The sequence below is a fragment of the Haplochromis burtoni genome, unplaced genomic scaffold (assembly GCF_018398535.1).
Source record: "Haplochromis burtoni strain Fernald_Lab_line unplaced genomic scaffold, NCSU_Asbu1 Contig_9, whole genome shotgun sequence".
Classification (NCBI taxonomy): Eukaryota; Metazoa; Chordata; class Actinopteri; order Cichliformes; family Cichlidae; genus Haplochromis; species Haplochromis burtoni.
The window spans coordinates 947347-971690 of NW_024582370.1; the positions used below are offsets into that span (position 1 = coordinate 947347).

The 24344-nt window shown below is 40.0% G+C and overlaps 3 protein-coding genes across 5 annotated transcripts; 1 reads left to right on the top strand and 2 right to left on the bottom strand.

Moving 5' to 3' along the window:
• Nucleotides 1–6841: 6841 nt before the first annotated feature.
• Nucleotides 6842–11536, bottom strand: LOC102291172 (patatin-like phospholipase domain-containing protein 2). Of its 2 annotated transcripts, XM_005914669.2 has the most exons (9): nt 11229–11536; nt 10911–11143; nt 10747–10812; nt 10446–10655; nt 10169–10229; nt 9851–10045; nt 9528–9645; nt 8204–8326; nt 6842–8066 (listed from the first exon to the last, which is right to left on the bottom strand). In XM_005914669.2, the coding sequence occupies exons 1-9, from the start codon at nt 11434–11436 to the stop codon at nt 7901–7903; spliced, it is 1380 nt and encodes a 459-aa protein (XP_005914731.1). In that variant the 5' UTR covers nt 11437–11536; the 3' UTR covers nt 6842–7900. The 2 variants fall into 2 exon arrangements, with proteins under 2 accessions (XP_005914731.1, XP_014194369.1); XM_014338883.2 differs by lacking the exons at nt 10446–10655; nt 10747–10812.
• A 3486-nt stretch (nt 11537–15022) lies between these two features.
• Nucleotides 15023–20220, bottom strand: etv7 (ETS variant transcription factor 7). The gene is made up of 9 exons (XM_042227305.1): nt 19929–20220; nt 19583–19721; nt 19291–19455; nt 19037–19213; nt 17761–17886; nt 17522–17665; nt 16181–16323; nt 15926–16026; nt 15023–15828 (listed from the first exon to the last, which is right to left on the bottom strand). The coding sequence occupies exons 1-9, from the start codon at nt 19959–19961 to the stop codon at nt 15639–15641; spliced, it is 1218 nt and encodes a 405-aa protein (XP_042083239.1). The 5' UTR covers nt 19962–20220; the 3' UTR covers nt 15023–15638.
• zgc:194242 (uncharacterized protein LOC100005854 homolog) lies at nt 20177–24268 on the top strand. 2 transcript variants are annotated; one of them, XM_005914670.3, is made up of 4 exons: nt 20267–20597; nt 21002–21258; nt 22290–22470; nt 22578–24268. In XM_005914670.3, exons 2-4 carry the CDS (start codon nt 21004–21006, stop codon nt 22772–22774), a joined length of 633 nt encoding a protein of 210 aa, XP_005914732.1. In that variant the 5' UTR covers nt 20267–20597; nt 21002–21003; the 3' UTR covers nt 22775–24268. The 2 variants fall into 2 exon arrangements, 1 of the variants encoding a protein (XP_005914732.1); XR_001336906.1 differs by lacking the exon at nt 21002–21258 and having other exon boundaries at nt 20177–20597; nt 22578–22720.
• The last annotated feature ends 76 nt before the right edge of the window (nt 24269–24344 follow it).

Below are 24344 nucleotides of genomic sequence, written 5' to 3' on the forward strand. Positions count from 1 at the left end.
AAGGCACTCCTCAGCTCTTTTCTGGGTGGGTGGCACGATTGCCTCTGCAGTGGTCGTCCTCGGGCTCTCGTGCTCTGGGGGGCATCTAGATGTCTGGGGCCTGGGTCTCGTCCATGCCTGCTTCATGTCCTGGGGGGCAGGGCCACACCTACTAGACACTTATATGGAGAACTTTATGAATACAAACGAGCTCGCACACACAGGTGTGCACACAGGTACCCACAGACACACACTGTCTGGGTTGGCTGCTGCATCTAAACATATCATGCATTAGTACTGTATGCTGCTCAGTAACATTCAATATTTATTATTTACTTACATTCAATTTATTTACATTTATTCAAATAATCATATTTATTAATTATTATTACTGTTGTGTTCGTTGTTGCTATGGTTTCCCGACTGTGTTGTGTTGTCTGCTTTTTGCTTGTGTCTGTTTTTCAGCAGGTGAAAGCTGATTTTTAGTGTCTGTCCTCTCTCTATCCCTCCTCGCCTTCTGTTAACTCTCTTACAAACGTCTCTTTCCTTCTTCTTTCTCTTTCCCGTCCTCTGGTCCTGTCCCTTCTGATTGTATTGACTTAAAATAAAAATATAATGATAATAAAGATCAAATAAACTATGACAATCAAGTGGACCAGTATAGCAAAAGCCATGATGGTCCAATTGGGAAAATAAATCTGTTGGGCATTTTGCTTGGCCTTAGGACAATACTTCTGATTGCTACAGTGCCAGATATGACAGGCAAATAATAATAATAAAATAAATAAATCAAAGCAATATTTTTGTACTTGTAAATCGGGATTTGTATGTGTAAAAAGAATTTGTGTGTGCACTTAGCCAAAAAAAACCCCTGCAAGTTACAAGTACGAATTTTGACCCTATTTTTCTTCCTTTCATCTGATTGGTCAATCTCATGTCAATCACAAATGTAACAATCCAATCAGAGAACAGATGGGTTTGGCTGTCGGAGGGGGGTTAGGGTCTCGTTGTGCATTTATTGTCTGTGCTCACCTCCATTCATTGTCGCATCGTTCCCTCACGCTGTGTGTTTCCTCCGTGCTCCAGTTCCCTGTGTTCCCAGTGTAGCTCCCTCATGTCTCTGGTTTTTGATTTGAGTTTCTTGTTTATAGCTCCTTGTGTTTAGTTCAGTACCAATCTGTTTTTTTTTTCAGCAGTAAAGCTGCCGTTTTGAGTTCATCCCTCCCCTCGTATGAGTCCTGCGCTTGCGTTCTATTTCCTGCCCGCTACACAATGAAACATGTTCACTGTGTAAGACGAAGTAGTCAGTTACAGCCACATTTTTATATTAACTACACATAAATTATATAATTTTTAATCATGAAAGTGTAATTCAAACAATTTCCAAGAGTTATGTAGATGCTGATAATGCTCGTACCCTAAGCAGCTCAAGCACACTTGGGTTTTGCAGCAGGACGATGATCTGAAACACAGCAGAAAATCTATCTCCGACTGACTCAAAGCAACAGTTTAGATGCTTTAGCCTGACTTTAAACTTTGAAAATCCCCCTGTGTGGATGAATTAAAACAATCCTTCAAAGAAGAGTAGACTAAAAGCGATAGGAAAGACTTATTGCAAGCTACCGCAAACACTGGATTGCAGTTCTTGCTGGCAAGGGTGGCACAACCAGTTATTACCATTAGGGGGCAACTACTTTTTCACATGGGGCCAGGTAGACACACGGAGAGCTTCCACAGCAGCATTTTTTATTTCTCTTTGATATTTGGGCTGACTGGGACCTGATGAATGTTAAAACAAAGAATTACCAGGGTTTTTTTCACCTTATTTTTGTTTCTAAGAAAAATCAGAGCCACATATGAGGATATTCGTTTAAAATTTTGATAGAATAGCAGCAGGATGTCCTCGTCAGTGGATATCAGGCCCTTGTAGAGCAAAATTGAGTATTTTGGTCTAAATAACCCAAAATGTGATGTCCACATATGTGGATGCCAGGAGGTTAATAAATGAAATCATAAATTTTAAAAATGCCTTTTTGTATTTACTTGAGGAGAGATTTTGGTTCACTTTGATTTGTAGAAGTGTTTTCAGTGACACTGGGCAAAGATAAACGAGCATAAACTCTCACACAAACACAAGATACATATTTTTACTGAGACACATATCTGATGTGTTTCTCTTGGTTTGACGTTGTGTTTATGCGTGTGTGCTTTAATAGCACGGAGAACCAGATGGAGATCATCTATACCTTTAAGGCAGTATTTGTCAAAACCCATTTTCATCATCTCAAGCAACAAAAAAGCATTAAGACTATCATTAAAAAACAAGTCAACCTCCAGATGTGTCTCTGCAGCATTTTATCAGTGACAGAAATTTCATAAAGAAGCAAAAAAACAACCTAGAATCAATTATTCCTCAACTCACATAGCAATCACTCTACGGTATACTCACTGAGTTGCAGATTACTGAATGTACTTTTAGAGATATCGTCGTTAAAGAGACAGTGACCAATGTGAACTCAGTTTTACTGATGTCAGTCCAAATTTTTTATTGCTTTTGAGCAGAGGGTTTGACGAGTAAGGGCCCAGTTAAAACAAAAAACAAAAACAACAATATATAATTCAGGGCCCGATGGAAAATGCACACATTCATTTCATTTTTTTGAGAATGCTGTTACATTTTTTACATCCTGACAGACGATGAATCTCATTCTGCGTTACGTTATGACCTAGTTTGGCACAAGTTTTTTTTAATTTAACGTTAAAAGTACACAAAAAAAGAACTTGTGCATTTCCAGCCTTTATCCCATGTTGTCTTTATATGACAAGTCTGCCACATACTCTCAAAAACTGAAAAACCAGCAAGGGCATCTTTCTTTCTTCACAAAGCCAGCTTACTGCCAGTTGACTGGCTGGATCAGCGGCTGATGCGGAACAGCACCAGATGTGTGTGTTATCTGTATCATCCATCCACATTTATTATATAAGAGGATCTGTCTGCAGGTAGCAGGCCATCTGTATGAAAAAGGACATGGAGCTGAGAGATCAAAATCATCTGTTCCTCTCTGTGTCGACACATGTTACCATTCAGACAGGAGTGTGAAAGTGGATTAGATGGTCACCCGAGAAAGCGGTGTACTTTCGTTAATAAAGCCACACCCCTGATTTAAGCCTGTCTAGACACCATTGATGTGTTTTTCTGTCATCTCTGTTTATTTGTTTGCTTATTTAAAAGGAACCCCATTAGTCTTCCTGGGGCCCAAACCCCCAGGAAAAACACTATGACAAAATACACAAATTTCCATTACAAATGACCTTACCCTCTTACAATATTTACAATAATTTAAAAGCTGCCTAAATAGGCTTTTAAGTCATTTTTAAAATTATGAATAGAAGCCAGTTCTCTAATTGCATAAGGCAACTTATTCCACTGAAAAGATGCTCTAAATATAACAAAAAGTTGCTTTTAACCGGAGGAGTTACCAAATGTACTATGATTATGCATTTCATCTGGATGCTGCAACTGAGCAGAAAACAAATATGGTGTGTTTACCAGTATTGCTTTCTTTAAAAATACAAGTAAGTCATTGTATAATTTGGCTTTTACAGAAAGCCAAGGAAGTTTATTGTGCATTTTATCGATATTTGTATTGTATGAACACCTTAACACTAATCTGGCCGCCTTGTTCTGGACTAACTGAAGTTCAGATCTGTCTTATTAGCTGCTGACCAAATGACTGAGCAGCACTCTAGATGAGATAACACTAGTGCATTAATGACATCTTTCATAACAGAAGTAATACAAAAGGAGCATTTCCTAGCTATCGCTATGCTCTGTCCCATTTTCCTTATAGCAGAGTTGATGTGCTGAGACCATGAAAGGTGGTGGTTCATGGTAACACCAAGTAATTTAGTCTGGGTGACCTGTTCTAATACCGATCCAGCTATGGAAAGATTTAGCTGTGAGCTGTTGACTAAGCGTCCTCTACTTCCTATTAACATGGATTTGGATACGTTTAAAATCATGTTGTTTTTACTTATTCAGTCAAATATGTTCAGCAAATCTTGTTGTACTGGTCAATTCAGAGTTGCACTGGCTGACAAAAACATGGTGGAGTCATCAGCATACATTACAAGATGAGATTTATCCAGGACGTACGGCAGATCATTCATGGAGACTGAATAGAGAAGTGGACCGAGGCAGCTGCCTTGGGGTAGAGCACAGTTCATTTCACAGCCCTCAGAGAAATAGCCATCATAATAAACCTGTTGCCTTCTTCCAGACAAATAACTTTCCATCCAGCACAAAGCAGCTGGTGAAAATCAATAACATTGTAGTTTATCTATCAAAAGATCGTGATTTATCAAATCAAATGCAGCACTAAAGTCCACAAATGCCAACCCGACCAGGTTCCCATCATCTAGATGTTTACACCAGTTATCTGAGCTGAGCTGGTGGAGTGACCAGGTTTGTAGGCATGTTGAAACTGAGTGAGTAACTGATTTTCTGTTAGGTAATGTTGGATTTGATCATAGACGATCCTCTCCATAATTTTGCTTAGAACAGTAATGGGTCTGCTATTGACACCATTAAAAACGTCGTTCTTGTTTTTAGGAATGGGAATTATTTTCGATTCTTTCCACTACAATGGAAATGAGCTGCATGCCAAAGATCTATTACATATGTGACATAGGGACACAAACTTGGCTGCAACTTTGAGCAGTTTGCTGTCTGTGTTACCAGAGGATGTATCGTCAGGAAGTGATATCAATAAACGCTCTACCATCTCAACACTCACTGCCTCAAACTTAAATTGGCTTTGCTTATTATTCACGATAACATCCTGTATAAGTGATAAGGTGGGATCGCCTCGGCTCATATTAGATTTTAAATGTGTTATTTTATTGCTGTAGTAATTAAAAACATTATTGGCCTTAGCTTCACTCATAAACGTTCCACCCGTGTAGATGTGAGACACCACCGGAGCAAGATCTCTACCCGTTATATTTAAAACTTCCCACACCTGCTTTCTGTCCTTACTGGCCTCCTTGAGCTTCAGTTGATAATATTCTTTCTTCTTGCACATATTCAGTTTAGTTACTTGATTTCTTAACTCGCGATATCTTGCCCACTCTTGTGGACTGACAGACTTATTTGCTTTTGCTATATCTCTTTCTGACGTTGCAGCCTTAAATTCATTATCTAGCCAAGTTCTTTTTAACAGTACATCTCCATACGGGGCATGTTTGTCAGCCAGGTAGCAAAAGTTTTTAATAAACATAGATAATCAGGGTCACGCTCGAGGCAGATGTCAGTCCAGTGAATTTCCTTTACATTGTCTGCATTGACATTTTTGCATGATCTGTGAAAAATAATCTTTTGTGCAGTTTTCAGTGGTTTCGTTTTCTTGGTCAAACCTACAATATTATGGTCACTATAACCAACTGGAACAGAAACAATATTAGAGCAATGCTCAGGAACATTTGTATATATATGATCAATACATGATGATGACCTATGACCTCCTGCATTGACCGTGACCCGGGTGGGAATGTTGACGATCTGAGACAGGCAACAAGCCGACGCTGATGAACTTTTTCCCTAAAGGACAAGAAGGAGCTGACCAACTGATGTTAAAGTCTCCTAATAAGATCTTGTCTTTGTTTTCCTCAGTTACTCTTTCCAGCATTTCACAGATTCGTTCTACATACAACATATTCTGTAGCAGCAACCTGCTAATACAGGCCTGCCATAGAGCGGGTGTAACTGAACCCACACAGTTTCCAGGTCGTCAAACATTAAGTCCATTCGTAGTTTGCTTTGCTCTCATTGATGTATATGTCACGGTTCTGGGTCCGTTGGACCCAGTATTTTGAGTTTATTATGTTTTGGTGTAATTTTGCATCAGGGATTGTTTTCTTGTTCTCTTGTTGTGTTAATGATGATGATGATTATGATGTTTATTATTAGAGTTTCATGTTTGTGTTTAGGATTTGTTCTTCGGTTGGGTCTGCTTAGTATATGTCTAGTTCCATGTGTCATTTTCTGTCTGTCTCTCAAATGTCAAGTCTGTGTCTTAGTGTGATGTTTCTTGTTCCTGTTTTATTGTGAAGGTCTGCGTCTTATGTTGGTGTGGGCAGCTTGGTTCCCCCCGTCTCGTTAACCCTGATCTCTCCCAGCTGTGTCTCCCTCCTGTTGCCCATTTGCTGATTACCACCCTGTGTATATTAGCCCTGTGTTTTCCTGTGCTCAGTGTCGCGTCGTACCCTCAGATTATGCCTGTGTGTTCCTGGTCTCCGGTTTCAGTGGTCACTTCACGTTTGGTTTTCATGTCAGCAATAAAGCTGAGGTTTTGAGTTTCACGTTTGTGTCTGAGTCCTGCGTTTGGATCCTCCTCTCCGCCTGCCCGCACACAGAGCCCTGACAGTATAGGCCTGTTTCTGTCTTTCCTATACAACTTATAATGAGTCTCGGAAATAGCCAGCACAGTTATTTGACTGTTTGTTGACAACAGTGACTGAATTTCCTGAATCTTATACTTAAGGCTACAAATATTAACATGAACTACTGAAAAATCTTAGCGGAGAATCCGGGAATAAGTACAAGGTCGGACATTTACAGACCGATCAATGTCAACAGCTACAAATGGCAACATTGCTGAAGTCTAAATGTTGTGGCCTTTGTAAAAAAATTAAAATACAATGTATAGAATGTATCTGGGCGATTTAAAAATACACTGTACTCTTCCTGAACAGCATGAAAAAGCAGATGCAGCAGGCACGTGCACGTGACATGATTTCAGCAACTGAGATAAAATCCTGGTGGATTTTGTAGTTTTGAATAAAATCTATTTTTCAAACACAATATCATTTAAAAAAAACTGCTTTATTTTAATCCCAATATTGTAAATGTCATTAAGCAGAAAAGCATCAAACATGAAGAAGGTCCTAAGGCTACAACTCAATTTAGCCTAATTTATAACAACAGGCTGATCAAATGAAACCAAAAGCATCAAGCACAGACTGGAAGACAGGAGCTTTTAACAGCTACATTTTAGAAAAGCAACACAAAGACTTGAAACAAGGCAAATAAGCCTTAGAAAGTAGGTTTCTGCTCCTTTGACATCAAACTTGCCTTGTCACACATTAGTATTTGTGCCCTTTCCAGAATTCCTTGATCGTTATGAAGCTACGTCTGGAAATGAAATGAAGACATGCCGTAGGCAACAGCGGTTCACCACCGAATCGCTGTAAAATGATAGTGAGGTAACGATGAAAGAGCCCTATTGTGTAACAGCTCATCACAGGACTGACCGTCACCCTGCAGCTAAATTCTTAACCATGAGTGTTTTTGTCAGTGATGTTCTGATTTTTCAACTCTGAAAGAGCACTTACTGTAGACAAACAGGACGGCATTTTCAGACAGACCACAACCACTTGCTGTCACATTTTGTGCTTAAAAATGACGTTAAACTATAAAACATTTCATTAGTTTCTTTGAAGACTAAGACATGTTGACTTTTTCCTAGAAGAGCTTAACTATAGTGCATTTTAAAGATTGTAGTTATAATGTTCTCCAAGGAAATGAAAGTAATTCTGAAGGGTTGATTACCACCTTTCAATGGCCTTTTACATCCTACCATCTTCAGGTCAAACACCTTCAGGTTTTGTTTGGTTTCATAACTTCTTCATAAATTCTTTAAAGGATTCTACATCCAGCACAACGTTGAGTGTTAAAGAACCAATAATGACAAAACAACTGTGAAGGTCTGCACTCCACTGCCTCAGCAACACAATTTCACAAGTATGAAAACATAGATACAGATACTGTACTCAGCTTTCGTAAATTACAAGCCTGCAAACTCTTCAACACTTTAGAAAATGTTAAATGGAAATCTGCACTTCACTTGTTTACAGCAGTATTTCACAAAGACTGTTGTTTTGGTTTCTTGTAAACCGGAGATGATTTTTCACTGGCATTCTCTGAACGTGAAGAAAACTCATTGAAAGGCGATGGCTGCCTCCGGCCTTGTGATGCCTCAGCCTGCGCCTGGTCTTTCTGCCACAGCGCCCGGGCGACCGGCATGATGCTAAAACACAGATATTCAAGTTCAGTTGAGTTTGGCTGAAATACTTGAGATTGAAAACGGTTAAGATTTCATGTAAAATAATTCTATATAAATCCTATAAACAGTGTAATAATTTAAGATACGAGATGCCATCTTACTTTTCATTTATATTCTTCTTGATGGTAGAGACAGCTCCTTCGAAAAAGAAAAAGGTGAAAACTCTCATGGTGTGCCAAGTCAACAGAAGAAGCTCAGGCATCTGCTTGAACAGCAACTCCAGCCTGGTGGAAATAGAGAGGTCACAGTGATTGCATCTGCATAAAAAGTAAATAACAAACTACAAGTACAGTAATGTGAAAAAGAAAATACGCTGTCTTTAATTGTTTTACATATTAGGAAATATCGTCTGGTCCTCACCAGAAGTTAAAATGAGATAAATACAGCTTCAGATGAACAATAAAACATGACACATTACAATGTGTAATTATTGGTTTAGCAAAATACGAAGGAAACTAAGCACACCTTTAACAGCAAGAGCTTTTTGTGTATGACTAATCAGTCTTTCACATCACTGTGTTGGGATTTAAGCCCATTTTCTTTACAAGATTTCTTCAATTCAATTAAAGTTGATCTATATATATGTGCCAAAAAACACCAATAATTGTCTCAAGGCGCTCTACACTGGAGACAGTGGGAAGGAAAGTTCTGGCAGAACCAGTTTGTATGGCGTGTTTGTGTCGACATGCTCTGTTTGGTTTTCTCTAAATATGGCGCAGGGCATTAAATCCAACGTCCCCACGTTGATCTTGGCTCTCCACAGTACATTGTTCCAGATGCAGCTTTGTAAACTTAAGGCATGCTGCGATCTTCTTTTTAGAGAGAAGAGGCCTTCTCAACTATTAGAAAAAACTCCTCCTTGGTCAATCTTCTCTAACTGTACTCTCATGAACTTTAATTTTTAACATGCTAACTTCAGTCTGTACAGTCTGAGGTGTAGCTGCTGGTCATCGTGCTGTATTGGGATGATTAGGATGTGTTACAGAGATGCTGCCTCTGTTTAAGGCCATAGTCTGACAATCTGGGACTTCTTTATTTTCTTGCAGAACATTGAGCGAGATCAGTCATTCTAAAAACAAAAATTAAGAAGCTAAGTAAAAAGCTGCAGGTTGCAGCTAATGTAGTGTTGCATAATGATAAACAATGGAAAGCACTGCTATCAGTAATTCTAAAAGGTATAAGAGACATTACCACATTATGTCTCTGCACAAAAGTAGGAATTACAGAACTCCGTCACCATCTATTAGCAGCCGTTTCCTGGAATTATCCAGCAACCTCATGATGATCACATCATCTCAGAAAGTTATGGTCATTAGTGAAACGATCGAGCTGTTTTCTTTCTTCTTTGTTTATCAAACAAAAACAAAGAGAGTTTCAGAGCTTCGGAGTTTCTGCCGGCCTGTCTGTGTTCAGTGTGTTCATTACCTGTCCCTGTTCTGCAGCACAGCGTAATAAGACAGCATGAGGGGCAGGAGCAGGTAGGATAGGATTCTTGCAGGGAGTCCAAACATGTTCAGATAAGTCATCACGTTGCTCAGCAACACTGAAACGCAGACATGAACAAAGATAGCTTTGCAAAGGCAAAGTGGAACAATATGAATGTTCTGGTTGAGTTTCTACTGAATCATTCATCGTTCTGTTGACATCACATTGACAAACTGACCAACGTCAGATTTCATTTACATTGCTATGAAATTGCTATTTCCCTATTAGTAATATTTGTGCCTGCGAGTGTGTTCAAAACATGCCGTTTTTCACAGTATCAAAATGGAGAGGAGGATATTGTGCAGCTTCCTGTGTGGTCGAGTCGCTCATCTGAATGGTTCCGTTGTCTATAAAAGATGTCAGCTGGGTCGTCCCGTTTTCCAGCTTCTTCTTCTCCTCTTCATCTTTCATGGTTTCCAGATGAAGCCATGTGATATTCTGATTAACGCTAAGTGGCCCTTGGGACAGTTTTGAACATGAGAGAAAGGAATTAAAGAGAAAGTTAGGTAGATTAAGTTTAGTCAAGAAAAACTGTTTGTTTGTTTGTTTGTTTGTTTGTTTGTAACTAGCACCTGACTCACCATTACTCTGAAGGAAATGAACAGCATCTTTGTAGCCACTGTGAAAGGCTTCCTCCATATTCTGGAGAGGAAAAAATGACATAAACATAATTAAATGTGACACAATGAAATGAAAGATCAAAAATAATGTAATGTTTTGTAGCATAATGTTTAATTTCCTTTGCTATATTTCTAAAAATGTTAAACACAAACTGCTACTATTACACAATAATAGATTGAGGATAGAGATGGGGATACAGGCAGTATAGGATATGGCCACATATAGTTTGGGTCTGACCTCCAAAGTTGGGTAAATGGCATTGATGAACCTGAAGCTGTTGTCTAAATTGCCCTTTAAAGTGACACCATGCGTTACAATGTCCAGCCAACATGGTGCGTCGCCAGGGCAGATGTCACTCTCTCCAGAAAATGGGCACACGGTCAGTGTGCGACTGGAGGATCCAGGCGCTATAGGCTGAATGCCGCTTAAGCCACCATCCAAATAGAACTGCAGCAGAGATTAACATTTGGGATTTTTATTTTGAAAACAGGGCTCACAAGGTGCGTGGAGGGAAGTTTTGAGGCCACCAAATACTCACTACTCCTTTGAATGATGGAGGTACAAAACCACAGTAACCAGGCAAAAAACAGCTACAAAGCAGTGCCTGAACACAGCACACAACAGTTTTTAGTCAACATAGTTATTAAGGTTTGTTTTTTACTTTTCTTATTTCTGAGCTCCAAAACAGCAGAGCAAGCGTACCTGTACTACATCTTCTTTGGAGTCAAAATCAGACATGAGAATTTGCTCGCCATCCGTCAGACGGGTCATGGTAACAGCAAGGCGACGGTTGGCCAGTTGGTGCGCATTAGGCGGAAGATGCTTGTTTAAAATACATTCCAGCCAGTGAAAAAGCTTGACTGAGGGGTTCAGTGGTCCAAGGGTAAAAGACTTCACTTCCTTGGCAAAATGAATCATCTCATCCCGAATGGTAACTGTGAATTAGAGGATTGGGGGAATAAATGTGTAATGAATACATCCAACAGAAGTCATTGCAGAACATAAGAAAGAGTCACTTACTTAGATTCATTTCACAAACCACAGCAGCTGCTACCAGAGAACCAGCAGATGAGCCAAGGATGCTAGGTGCGGAGTGAAGTATCCAGGGTGCATAATGTAGGAAGCACTGGGCGACGCCTAACTGGTAGGTGGCCAGGAACCCTGATCCAGAAAAGGAGATGGACTGAGGACCTTCAGTGTACTGATAACTGGAAACTCCGGGGGTCATTTTCAATGATCTGTTTAAATATTGTAAATGGAGAAAAACTTTTTTTTTTAATGGAGAACAAGCTAAGGCGAACTTAGATGAACTATCCACTCAGATCTTGGGAGAGGGTTTCACAGTCAGTGTTTTTAAATCCATTGCAATTAGACATAGCATGTTGGTCACGCTCATGTGAACAGGGGTAAAACAAGGATTTCTAATGTTGGGAGGTTGTGTAGCTCCATGGTTGCAATGCATAAACCAAAATACTTTCGCATATATACTATTTGAATAAAAACACTTTAAACAAGATGAGAGAAGGTGGAAAGTTTTACTGAGTGCACATAAACTGATCAACTCCCAGCTGTTGCCAATAAAACGTTTCTGCGATACATTCTTCTGTTCATCAGTATCATATATAAGAGTGATAGTCAATATTTAATTTATAATTACTTGACTGATATTTCAGAGTATACAGGGAGTGCAGAATTATTAGGCAAATGAGTATTTTGTCCACATCATCCTCTTCATGCATGTTGTCTTACTCCAAGCTGTATAGGCTCGAAAGCCTACTACCAATTAAGCATATTAGGTGATGTGCATCTCTGTAATGAGAAGGGGTGTGGTCTAATGACATCAACACCCTATATCAGGTGTGCATAATTATTAGGCAACGTCCTTTCCTTTGGCAAAATGGGTCAAAAGAAGGACTTGACAGGCTCAGAAAAGTCAAAAATAGTGAGATATCTTGCAGAGGGATGCAGCAGTCTCAAAATTGCAAAGCTTCTGAAGCGTGATCATCGAACAATCAAGCGTTTCATTCAAAATAGTCAACAGGGTCGCAAGAAGCGTGTGGAAAAACCAAGGCGCAAAATAACTGCCCATGAACTGAGAAAAGTCAAGCGTGCAGCTGCCAAGATGCCACTTGCCACCAGTTTGGCCATATTTCAGAGCTGCAACATCACTGGAGTGCCCAAAAGCACAAGGTGTGCAATACTCAGAGACATGGCCAAGGTAAGAAAGGCTGAAAGACGACCACCACTGAACAAGACACACAAGCTGAAACGTCAAGACTGGGCCAAGAAATATCTCAAGACTGGTTTTTCTAAGGTTTTATGGACTGATGAAATGAGAGTGAGTCTTGATGGGCCAGATGGATGGGCCCGTGGCTGGATTGGTAAAGGGCAGAGAGCTCCAGTCCGACTCAGACGCCAGCAAGGTGGAGGTGGAGTACTGGTTTGGGCTGGTATCATCAAAGATGAGCTTGTGGGGCCTTTTCGGGTTGAGGATGGAGTCAAGCTCAACTCCCAGTCCTACTGCCAGTTTCTGGAAGACACCTTCTTCAAGCAGTGGTACAGGAAGAAGTCTGCATCCTTCAAGAAAAACATGATTTTCATGCAGGACAATGCTCCATCACACGCGTCCAAGTACTCCACAGCGTGGCTGGCAAGAAAGGGTATAAAAGAAGAAAAACTAATGACATGGCCTCCTTGTTCACCTGATCTGAACCCCATTGAGAACCTGTGGTCCATCATCAAATGTGAGATTTACAAGGAGGGAAAACAGTACACCTCTCTGAACAGTGTCTGGGAGGCTGTGGTTGCTGCTGCACGCAATGTTGATGGTGAACAGATCAAAACACTGACAGAATCCATGGATGGCAGGCTTTTGAGTGTCCTTGCAAAGAAAGGTGGCTATATTGGTCGCTGATTTGTTTTTGTTTTGTTTTTGAATGTCAGAAATGTATATTTGTGAATGTGGAGATGTTATATTGGTTTCACTGGTAAAAATAAATAATTGAAATGGGTATATATTTGTTTTTTGTTAAGTTGCCTAATAATTATGCACAGTAATAGTCACCTGCACACACAGATATCCCCCTAAAATAGCTAAAACTAAAAACAAACTAAAAACTACTTCCAAAAACATTCAGCTTTGATATTAATGAGTTTTTTGGGTTCATTGAGAACATGGTTGTTGTTCAATAATAAAACTATTCCTCAAAAATACAACTTGCCTAATAATTCTGCACTCCCTGTAGAAGGTTCTGCACTGGAGGCTAATGGGACTGTTAATGTCTAAGATTAAAACACTCGTTTTGTTGAGTTGTGACCTTTACTTCAGTCGTGTTGTTAATGTGGTGAGGTTTCTAAAGTTGGAAACAGTGATTTAGCATCACCCAGGCTCCTGTAGCAATTACTGACTTCCGCCTGATCTTTACGTCATGCAGTGTTGCCTGTTGGACACAGGAGTCACATGAGATGTCTGACTCCTGACAGATAATGTTACTATTGTCTGCAAGTAGGCGACTCTTGACTTTCTTAAAATTAAATTAACCTCTTAAGCTCCAAGCCTAACTGATCTCCTGCCTTTTGCCCTCGTATCAGGAGGCGTTGGGGCTTAAGAGGTTAATTTGGTGTATGTGTGTTGTGTACCTCATTAAGCATTATACACCAATAATAAACTAGCTTTTCTAACTTTCTTAACTTTACTTTACTTGGTACTTTACATGCATTTTTTAAGCAAAGCTGACTTATTTTTGCAGTGTTGGATATTAGAGGAGACATTGATGTAATGTAAGCTGCTCTGGTATTTTGCTCAAACCATGCCAGCTAACTAGACAGTTTCAAATGAACTTAATCTCAATGTAACAGCTTTTATACTATTTGGATCAAATCGACATGTTGAATAAGTAAATTATCGAACTGATTTGCATTCAGGTGGGGACAAAAAAAGCTGAAATGTCAGTTTACAGTCTACGTCTGTGCTGCCATCTGTCTGATCTGTTTAATTAACATCAAACTGACAAAGTGGAGATGCATATGTAAGCCTGTGAAACACTCTACACAAGCCTCTATTTTACGAATTCTACAGCTCCAGCTGAACAGAGTTATTGTACCTAATAGGTCAAAATGTTTTTAGGCCCATACTGTAAAAACTGCATTGTCAAAGATGGGTGTAGTAAAAGACGAGCATCCGCAGATGACGAGTAAATCAGCCATGGCTCAGCCAGTCTTGTTTAAGGCCTGTCTTATAACATGTGGTGACTTTTTGTCTTTTCCTTAAAACTAAAAATATTCAAAAGCTGAACCACTGTAGGAAATACGAGTATTTGAATCATTGAATTGTAAATCCTATTAAATTTACAACAGCACCCCCTGCTGGCAAAATTCAGACCATTCAACTGTCATGATTGAATATTGCAATTGTTTAGCAACGATCTATTTTTGTCCCGACGTTTGGCTTGTCATAAGAAGTTAACGTTATCATTTTCATCTCAGAAAAACATTTATATGAAATGTTTTATCAACATATATAATTGGGATAGCTCAGTAGGTAGAGTGGTGGCCCCATGATCGGAAGGTCGGGGGTTCAAATCCACTGAACGGCTGCCCTGAGGTACCCCTGAGCGAGGTACCGTCCCTACACACTGCTCCCTGGGTGTCCAGTGGCTGCCCACTGCTTCACAGAGTGAATGGGTTAAATGCAGAGAGAAATTTCCCCTCAGGGACAATAAAGTATACATTAAAATATTTATTTTTCCAAAGCAAGTTCAATGCAAACTTTTCACACACACACAATGAAACACCAAATACTTAACCTACGGATAGAAAAAGCTGCTTTCCACCACTGGAAAAAATAACAATTTGTAGAAATCCCAATCTGAGCTACGCTGAAGATTTCAAGGTATTACTACGTAAGCTGAAACTTTCAGATACCGTACCAAAAATGGGAGATAATAACCTGACATTTTGACTTATTGATGGCAATTTTTTTCTAGTGGTGGAAGCAATCTTGCATATTAACCAGCATTCAAAACAAAAACAGTTATTTATCCTCTCTTATGTTATTAAACTCGTATTGGACTGTAGTCATTTCCAACCCATAGCTGCAAGACCTGTAAAGTTTATGAAAATAACTCTGTTAAGTGATTATATTGAACAAAGCAGATAATTTTAAGTTTTGCTGGCTGGATAATTCTGTGATTAATTTCACAGTTTTCCTCACTCTTAATATTAGTGTTTACCCAGATCACAGTTATACACACATTGATTCAGAGAAAAAAAAATAAAAATAATCTCACAGTAAACAACACAACTGTGTTTTTTCAGACTGTACATGCATTTTTTCCTCCCCTGAAAGCTCAAACCACGAGATAAATATATTACAACCTCCTATTTTATTCGGTAAGAGCCGTGCTGCTACACATGATCCACGGTTTTATTCTATCTCACTGGTGCACCAGTCGGAGGAGGCTGTGGAGACGTCCGATCAGGGGAAACCTCAAAATGGTCTTCAGAGAACTCTTGTGTAGGACTGGAGTCCGGGAAGTCGCCATCGTGAGGTGGAGTGTGCTCCAGGGCGCCGGAAGCCTCAACCTGCTGTTTCTTGATATCTTGAGGGAGTTTCAGAAACCTGAATGGAGGCGACGAACAGGCAGGAAGGATGAGTTTGAATGTTATTTAAGAGGAAAATAGAAAGCGGATGACAAAGAAAGGAGCAGAGACGAGACCTGAAAAGGAGTTTTTGTCCTCTTTCTTTTTTGATAATGTTCAGTTTGTAGTAATGCCGTAAAGCCCGAGACATTTTCTCATAGGTCATATTTTCTCGGTTCTGTAAAAAGAGATCATGCATCATTAGTCATGCAAGTCACGCACTACATTATTCACTTTTCCCCAATGTTCCCTGCTTTTTTCTGTTTTGTTTTATTCTCCACCTGTGTAGCCGTTTTTCCTGATGGATGAAGCACAGAGAACTGGGAACTCACCTTGTGGTTTCCCCAGAGCCGTGCCAATCCATTGGGGTCCACCACCCTGAAAACCAAGCTGTCCGGATCTTCCCATCGAATGTATTCTTGGTAACGGTCATCACAAAGCAACTGATACACATAGTCCCACAGCAGCCTGCACTCTGGCCATGATTAGAAGAGTAATAACACACGTGTTGGCAGAACTTACATTACTGTCATTAAATATACGTATTTAAAGTTCAATTCAGTACTATTTAGTATATTTCTCACTCTCAGTGCCATGTTCCAATAAACACGTATATAAATGGCGTGGTCACAAGTGTACATGCACTAATCATGTGGATGAATGCCACGGTCATTTACATCTTTTAATGATTTATTCGACCCGTTCTTGTACAGCAGACATCTTTAACCACTTTAGAAAACAAGAACTAGGTACACAAGTTTATATTTATTTTAGGTTCTCTCTAATCCACACAGGGTCAACAGTATATATACACAGGCTCACTAACATATAGTTGAATGTCCCACAGCAAGATGCATTTAGTAGCCATCAACAAGCCACTTACCATTCATCTTGGCAGAAATGGTCAAATTCATGTAAATTGGTTGGTTTCCTGGTTTTAAGAGTAGTCGCACTGTTCGAATAACTTGTACTTACACACACTTGCTGATAATATTGGAATCTGGAGTTGTTTAGAAATATCAAGAGACCTTCTGAAGTTCTATCTGTGTTCTTTCTTTTTTATTATTTTGGTAAAGAGAAACGACCAACTGTAGTTAAACAACACTGCAGGACTTTCATCACCACTTATTAAGAGATTTAAATGAATGTATGTATACTTTTCTCCCTGTGTGGATCAGAGAAAGTCATTAAAGATGTATGTTGTACAATCATTCCACCCGGACAAAGAACAGTTCAAAGAAAATCATTAAAAGCCTCAAATTGCCACGACATTCGCGCTCATGACGAGGAAACTTCTCACCACAAGTGTACCTGTAAGCCTGACATTAACATATCATTTTGAGCCGTCATTTAGACATAACAAAAGAATAAAATAGCCAACTATTGAATATTTAAAGCGCAGGTCCACTTTTGGGTTATTGCTTCAGGATGTTGTGTCTGTTTTGCTCTTTACCTCACAAACAAATCCAACGTGTTGGACTTAAAATCGTTTCTAGGAAACTGAGTGTGTTCATGTTATTGGTGCATTTGCTGATTGTATATAAAATGCTGTTTATGATATATGAGATTTTTTTTCTTCACTTTTTAAAGAGACACGGTTTTAACAATTCTGTGTGTTTTCTGTGATTAAATACATGAAGAGCACAATAGACAACAAATTATTGTAACAATACCTGGGATGCGACCGTTTGCCTTGTGCAGCGGACTCCTTGGCTTATGTCGACTGGAGAGGTTCAGAGGCTCCGGGGTGATGTTCTTCGTTTGGGGATTACACTCATCCCGATTGTGGTGCAATGTTGAGGTACCCGCTGATCCGTCTGAGAGACACAGAAGGCAACAAGGAAATGAAGCCTCTGAAACAGTAGGAATTGCAGGACAATTTCCTTCTGCTAGGGCCATTTGTCATACTCACTCTTTTGTGTGAGTGGCGCAGACAAGGTGTAACAGATGGGGCGATCTGTAAGGGCTGACACTGATTTTGGCTGGCTGCTTACAGTGGCCCCGACAGCAGCCACAGCGGTGGTGAAAGCGGGTAAAACTGTGAGTCAGAAATATGAGGAAATGTGAAACGCTAAAGTGAAAGTAAAAGTGACTTTACAGCCACATGAACATTTTATAATATCAGGCTTAGCACAAGCTAATGTTTAACACAGAGACTGTTTTACTTCTAGCAGACAGAGCGCAGAACAAAGTCATTGTTCTGAACTTGAGAGTTAAAGGATCTTTTTTTCCAGGAAACTGCAGACCATTGGCCAACACATTCTTTTTCTGGGAAAGATTATACAGTTGTTTTGCTTGACAAACGTTTGTGGGTGTGTGTCTTTGTGTAGTGTACGCATACACCATTTATGGTTCTGGTACTTCAGCATTTCCATTTCTTCATCATTATAAATTATGTGATAACTGCTTAACACTCTGGCATATGGAGATGTAATTAGGTGAGCAAATAAAATCAGTTTTTGCAGAGAAGTCAATCAAAGTAGCCAACCACAAAATAATGAGGGTTTATTTCATCTTTGCCAGCGAATCACTATTCCTCACATGTGAAGAAAAAGCACAGAGCAAAGGAAAACATTTCAGTTAGGGGTGAGCAAACATTGATTAACGTCAGTCTTTAAATTTGGGGGATAAGAAGTCAATGGATGTCCTCACATGTAGCGTAAAACAAAAGTGGGAAAGAGAAAGGATTCCCACGTGATATGTTTGCACATGTGGTAGATCAGGAAGTATTCACACCCACGATCCAACCAGAATAAACGAGTTCTTATGTGGATACAAATGTTCCTGAAGACTAGAGATCCTCCTAAAACTTTACAAGACGCAGAGCCTCTGATGAGAACCAAACCAAAGGTGCTTTTATCTATTATTCTGTACACAGACCAACAGGTAATGTTCAGTGTGTCCAATCATGGCCACATTCACATCTAAACAAAAACATTTCTCTCTCCCTGTGTGTCTTTGTTGAATTACTGTACACAACACACTGCTACGTTTCTTGTCATTTCTTTAAATTTTACTCTATTTTTTATTTTTTTACGTTCTATTGCTGATCTAATGCATTTTCTTTTTTGCCCCATGTAAAGCACTCTGAGTCTACAACTTGTGTACAAATAAATCTGTCTGCCTTTACACTGAACCGTAGTATAGCAGTATATATATTTATAAATGTACTCCTTAATTTTACTCACCCGGGGTGCCACTGACTTTGGGAGACTGTGGCTCTTGGACTGTGTGAGCGATTACCTGGCAGCTGACTGGACCCTGAAGGTGTCCAGCTGCCACGGGAGGAGTTGTGTTAGGCGGGTCACATACCACACTCCTCCTCTGCTGCTTCACACACTGAAGGATCTCATACAGAACATCACCTGCAGAAAAATGAGGGATTTCATATGAAAATGCAGCCACGGAAACAGGTGACTTCTATCTACTAACTCATGTCCACCTGAGCTGGGGCAGCGGCGTCTGAAGTCCTCCTTAGTGAGGAGACACAAGGCTCTGCCGTTCATCTCAAATCGGCCCTTCTCCGGCCGGCGCAGCGAGTACTCCTTTTGAGCCCAGTGGAGCCACAGGGAAACATCATCTTTATCCCACAGGGACGGGTTAATTCCTGGAAACAATAAATGCATAATTTCAAATCTAATGTGCTTGCAGAAGGTGCTGCATATGTGTGTTTGCAGTCATATCTGCAATTAATATTAACAGATAAGTAGAACAGAGAGGATAATTTAACTCACTCAGCCTTCCAGGCAGATGCCACAAGTCTTCTTGAGTGGGAGGACTAACCAAAGGATCTTGGGTAGGTGGGGAGTGATGCACAGTGGGATAAATGTTGACTTGCTTTTCACGTACAATCGATGGAGGACTGTTTTCTTGCTACAAAACATCGATACAAATGGCTATAGTCACAGTACTCAGCAGTTTTGGAGCAGCAATGCTGAGCAACAGAGAGCATAAACAACAGCTGCTGGTCACCGTCCAACGACTAAGGCACGAAAGCTCAAACAAAAACTGAGTCGGATTCCAGGTTTGTGGTTTTAGACCACAGGCTTTAAAAGATTTGCCCCCGAAAGACTAACTTACCTTGATCAAAGGTGACGGGGAAACGCTCTCCATGGAGATGTCCTTTAATCTGCTCGACTGCACAGAAAATAGAGGGATTTCCTCATGAGCAGAATGAAAACAAACTTCGGGTCACGTCTCAAACAAAACTCACTTTTAAACGAACACACTCGAAGATTTTTTTAAACGCCACTATTTTCACAATCAACCCTTCCGGGAAATGAAAACGAAAGAAATATAATCCCTGCAGGGGGGTGTGTGCAAAATAGGATGATTGGAGGAAGCAACGACAGAGGACATTTCCAAAACCTTTGACTGCACTTGTTTAGACACGCAGCAGTATATTTACAGAAGCGCTGCAGCAGACGCTCTCGTTCATAAATGAAATGCGGGTGGAGGGAAGGTGACACCTATTTTTGTTTTATTTTTTGAATAGGTTTTATTTCTCTTTCTTTCTTTTTCGCTATTACGCAATACATACATGAGCGGTAACCCGTGTGGCCAGAAAATACAAGAAAACTACAGGAAGTGGTCGATGATAAGAAGTGCCAGAGAGATACTTAAGAGGTGTAGGACACCCCGGAACGGAGCAGCGCGTGCGCCGATGAAGCACAAGCTCCTCCCACTACCAGGAAGACTAAACTGCGGCGTGGCTGAGAGCCCACGAGCGCTGACTGTAAACGAAAGTAGGTAAGCGCTTTATCCGGGCAACTGGCACCGAGAGTCAGAGGGGCAGCCATGTTGTCCTGTACCTGTGTGGACTGCGTGCTGCGCGAGGGCACCGTGTCAGCTGTTTGGATTCTCCTGAACGGAGAAAAATGATGGCCCGATACTCTGAGTCTGTAAATCTACAAGTTTCAATCAAGTGCTCAACTTTAATTGGTTATTCAGTAATAACAATGTTAATAAACTTCTACTTTGCTTTAAAACAAATCAGCGGATTAAACATTAACTGCGCAACAAATAATGATAAGCAAAGTCCAGCCACACTGTGAGGGCGAACCATGTATAACATGTTACACCGAGTCCTCACGTTGAACACCGCTGAACCTGAAAGCAGAAACTTTTAGCCAAATATTTCGTGTTTTCTTCAGTCATGTGGGCTGAACCACTGGGGAAACAGCTGGGCCGTCCCACGCGATCACTTGCAGGGTGGTTGGTGAGCAAGTGGCTCACAGCTTACAATCAGGTCCTGGAGGAGAGTGCTGTGCAGCTGTGTGCCATCCAACCCGGGGACACTGTGCTGGAGCTGGGTCATGGCCCCGGTCTGGGTCTGCAGTCTGCAGCCAAACTGCTCACGGGCCCCACAGGCCACCTTATAGGGGTGGATTACTCAGAGTACATGCATCAGGTGAGGTAGAAAGAGTGGAACAAACAAGTCAAATTCAAGTTTATTTAATACATGTGGGTTGTTACTGTTACAAAGAGTGTCTTTGAAAAAGAGTTTTGTAAAAGCACACAGCTTTGTTGTGGCCTCTTCAGCCTTGCTAAAGCAGACACATTGCAAGCCTTTAAAAAGAAAATGCATTATTTCGGAGAAAATACGCACACTGGCCACTTATTTCATTACTTCACTGGCACCAGCTTCAGAGCTGCCTGAGTTATCTGTGTCATAAATTCAACAAGGTGCTGAAAACATTTCTTTGATTTTGGTCCATATTGACATGAGGGGAAAAATCACATTGTTGCTGCAGATTTGGCTGCTGGACACCCATGAAGTGATACCACCATATCTCAGAGGTATCCTCTTAAACTGAGATGATGTGGAGGCCATTTAAAGTCAGAATGAAACACTTGATGTTTAAAATCTAATTTAAAATCTCCCAAAAACTAACATAGATGTAACACTGTCTGTGTAGCTGGATTTAAGAAATAAGAGCTTAAAGTTTTTAAAACACGTTTAGCGCCATCATGTGTCAGTGGAGAATGTGACATCACTAATGTGCTGATGTCTCCACTGATGCTGTGAGTTTATGCCAGCTAATTATTAACAGAACCAATAACTCATAATGAGACTAAAATCAGTTTAAGGGGTCACCTTTGTGCTGCCCGTGGCTGCAACAATGAGTTTTACGTTAAAACCAAGGATTCTGAACCTAAATGCCACAGCAGAAATCATGAACCATCAGACCATGCAGAGTTTTCCAATCTTCTATCAAGCCCATGCAAATTAGCGTCTACTAGTGAACAATGTCCTGTTCTGAACTGATCGCACCTGGTGTGGTCTGGCCCAGCTTCTTTAAGGTTTGATGTGTTGTGCGTTCTTCTGCATACCTTGGTTGTATATTAAGTAAATAAATAAAAATCAAGCACTGCTGAGCAGGCAGCTAAGACCTAAGCTGCTAATCAGGGACAATATTGTAATTCTTCTGTGTCTGACAGATGGCAAAGAAACAAATGATGGAACTTATAGCGAGTAAAAAGGTGACGCTCCACCACTGTGACGTAGCAGCAATGCCTCTCAGAGACAGCACTGTGGACAGAGTCTTTCACTGTAACTGCTACTACTTCTGGCCTGATCTTAGAAAAGGAGCCGCAGAAATACACCGGGTGATGAAGCCAGGTAATGCCATGGCAGTCAGGCAAACTTGATTTACAGATTTAGTTCCAAAACATGTCTTTAAATAATGATTCTCAAATTGAATTTCCCCATCTTTTTAACCCACCCAGGAGCCCTGATGGTCACAACTCTGAGGCTTTCTCGTGTGGCTACGATAGCAGCGAAGGGGGTGATGCCAGGGGAAAACTGGCGCCCAGAGGCCTACATGGCAGCTCTGAGAGACTCCGGCTTCACTGATGTCAGAATGGAGGACAAGCAGGACAGAAACATTACTTTTCAGGCTATCTTTGCCACTGCCTTCAAATAAGATACTTATGCAATTATGAAGTTTAGTGTGATTACATCAGTCATTAATGGTCTTCCTTTTGAAGATGGATAAACTTGAACTTATCATAATGATAAACATATACAGATGAGAAGTTTTATATCATTTTCTGTCATTCCCTACGTGCAATGTTCTTACATCAGTACCAGTATACAGTATGGTGATTTTAAAACTTCAAAACAGCATTACTGTGAAAAGTGGAAACAAAACATAATGAAGAACTCTATGGAGGAACCCAACTGTATGAATGTGTAATCATGCAATAAATGGAAAACAGGAATGAAAGAATTAGAAAGAATAAAACACACAAGATGATACCAAAGAGTTATAGTGCTTCTGCTGTCGAAATAAAACAAAACTCATGGTGTCAGCTCCACCAAGAAAGTGATATATTTGGTAGCGTTGGGGTGTGTGTCATTTTGTCCTTAAACACGATAGCTCAAAAGCTTTTGAATGAATTCTGATCAAACTTTGCAAAGTGGGGACGTGTTAACAATCCATTAATAATTACTTCACATCCATCAACTTAATAATTGATGGATGTAAAGTCCACAAAAAGCATCTTAAAAGATTTTAAAATGTCATATCATAACTGACCTATGTCCTTCAGGGTCAACAGATGGATCTGAAGGTCCAAGTGATAATGTGATATCAAGTTACTTATTACAGTTATGTTTCTTACTGTCATATAGACATACAGGCATTTAATTATACATGGGGATTATAAATATCGCGTTACTTTGGACCTCTGTCTTCTTCTTCGAGGTTAAATAAGGTCAAACTTTAATAAAAAAATAAAGTCTACTGCACTTTTGCACTGGTAACATTTGGGAAATGATACTGTTATATGGGGTCAGTATCACATTATAGTTTGCTTCCAAATATAATTTCATATTTGACCTCTGATCTCGCTTTTACATTTCACCTGTGTCTTCTTTTCATTCAAGTTTACCCAAAATGCCTATATCTTTAAAGAAAGTGTTGTCAAGAAAAAGATGATGAACTGCTTTGTTAGTTAGATATACAGTAGTGTAAATTGTAGTGCAATATTAGATCACATGCTCAGGTCTTTTAAACCCTTTTTTTTTTACAAGTCAGTACCTATTATCCATTACCTACTCCTAGACAATATTTGTATAACCAAAGTATACATTTGTCATGCCACCCTTATTTGAAACCTCTTAAATTATATTTAAATAGAACAAAGAAAACTAAATTCATATATTGAAAATACACAAATATTACCTTATAAGTAAATACCGACTAGAGACCAGAGAGTCACCAGGAGATGCTTCTTGTTCCTTTTTGTAAGGCTATAAATGAAAAGTGATTTTAGTATCCTCTAAGAATCACATTTCACACATACACATGAATGGTTAGCTGCCCAGGGTTTCGAGCGGCAAGCAGAGAGGCTACTGGATTGCAAGATGATGACTGTAACACTGTTAAATTAAAAATAAAAATGATGCTGTGTTATTTGTGCGCAGAAGTAGCCTCCTGGTAGCTCACACTCGGGACCACACGGTGGCGGTAATTCATCTGAATAAATCCA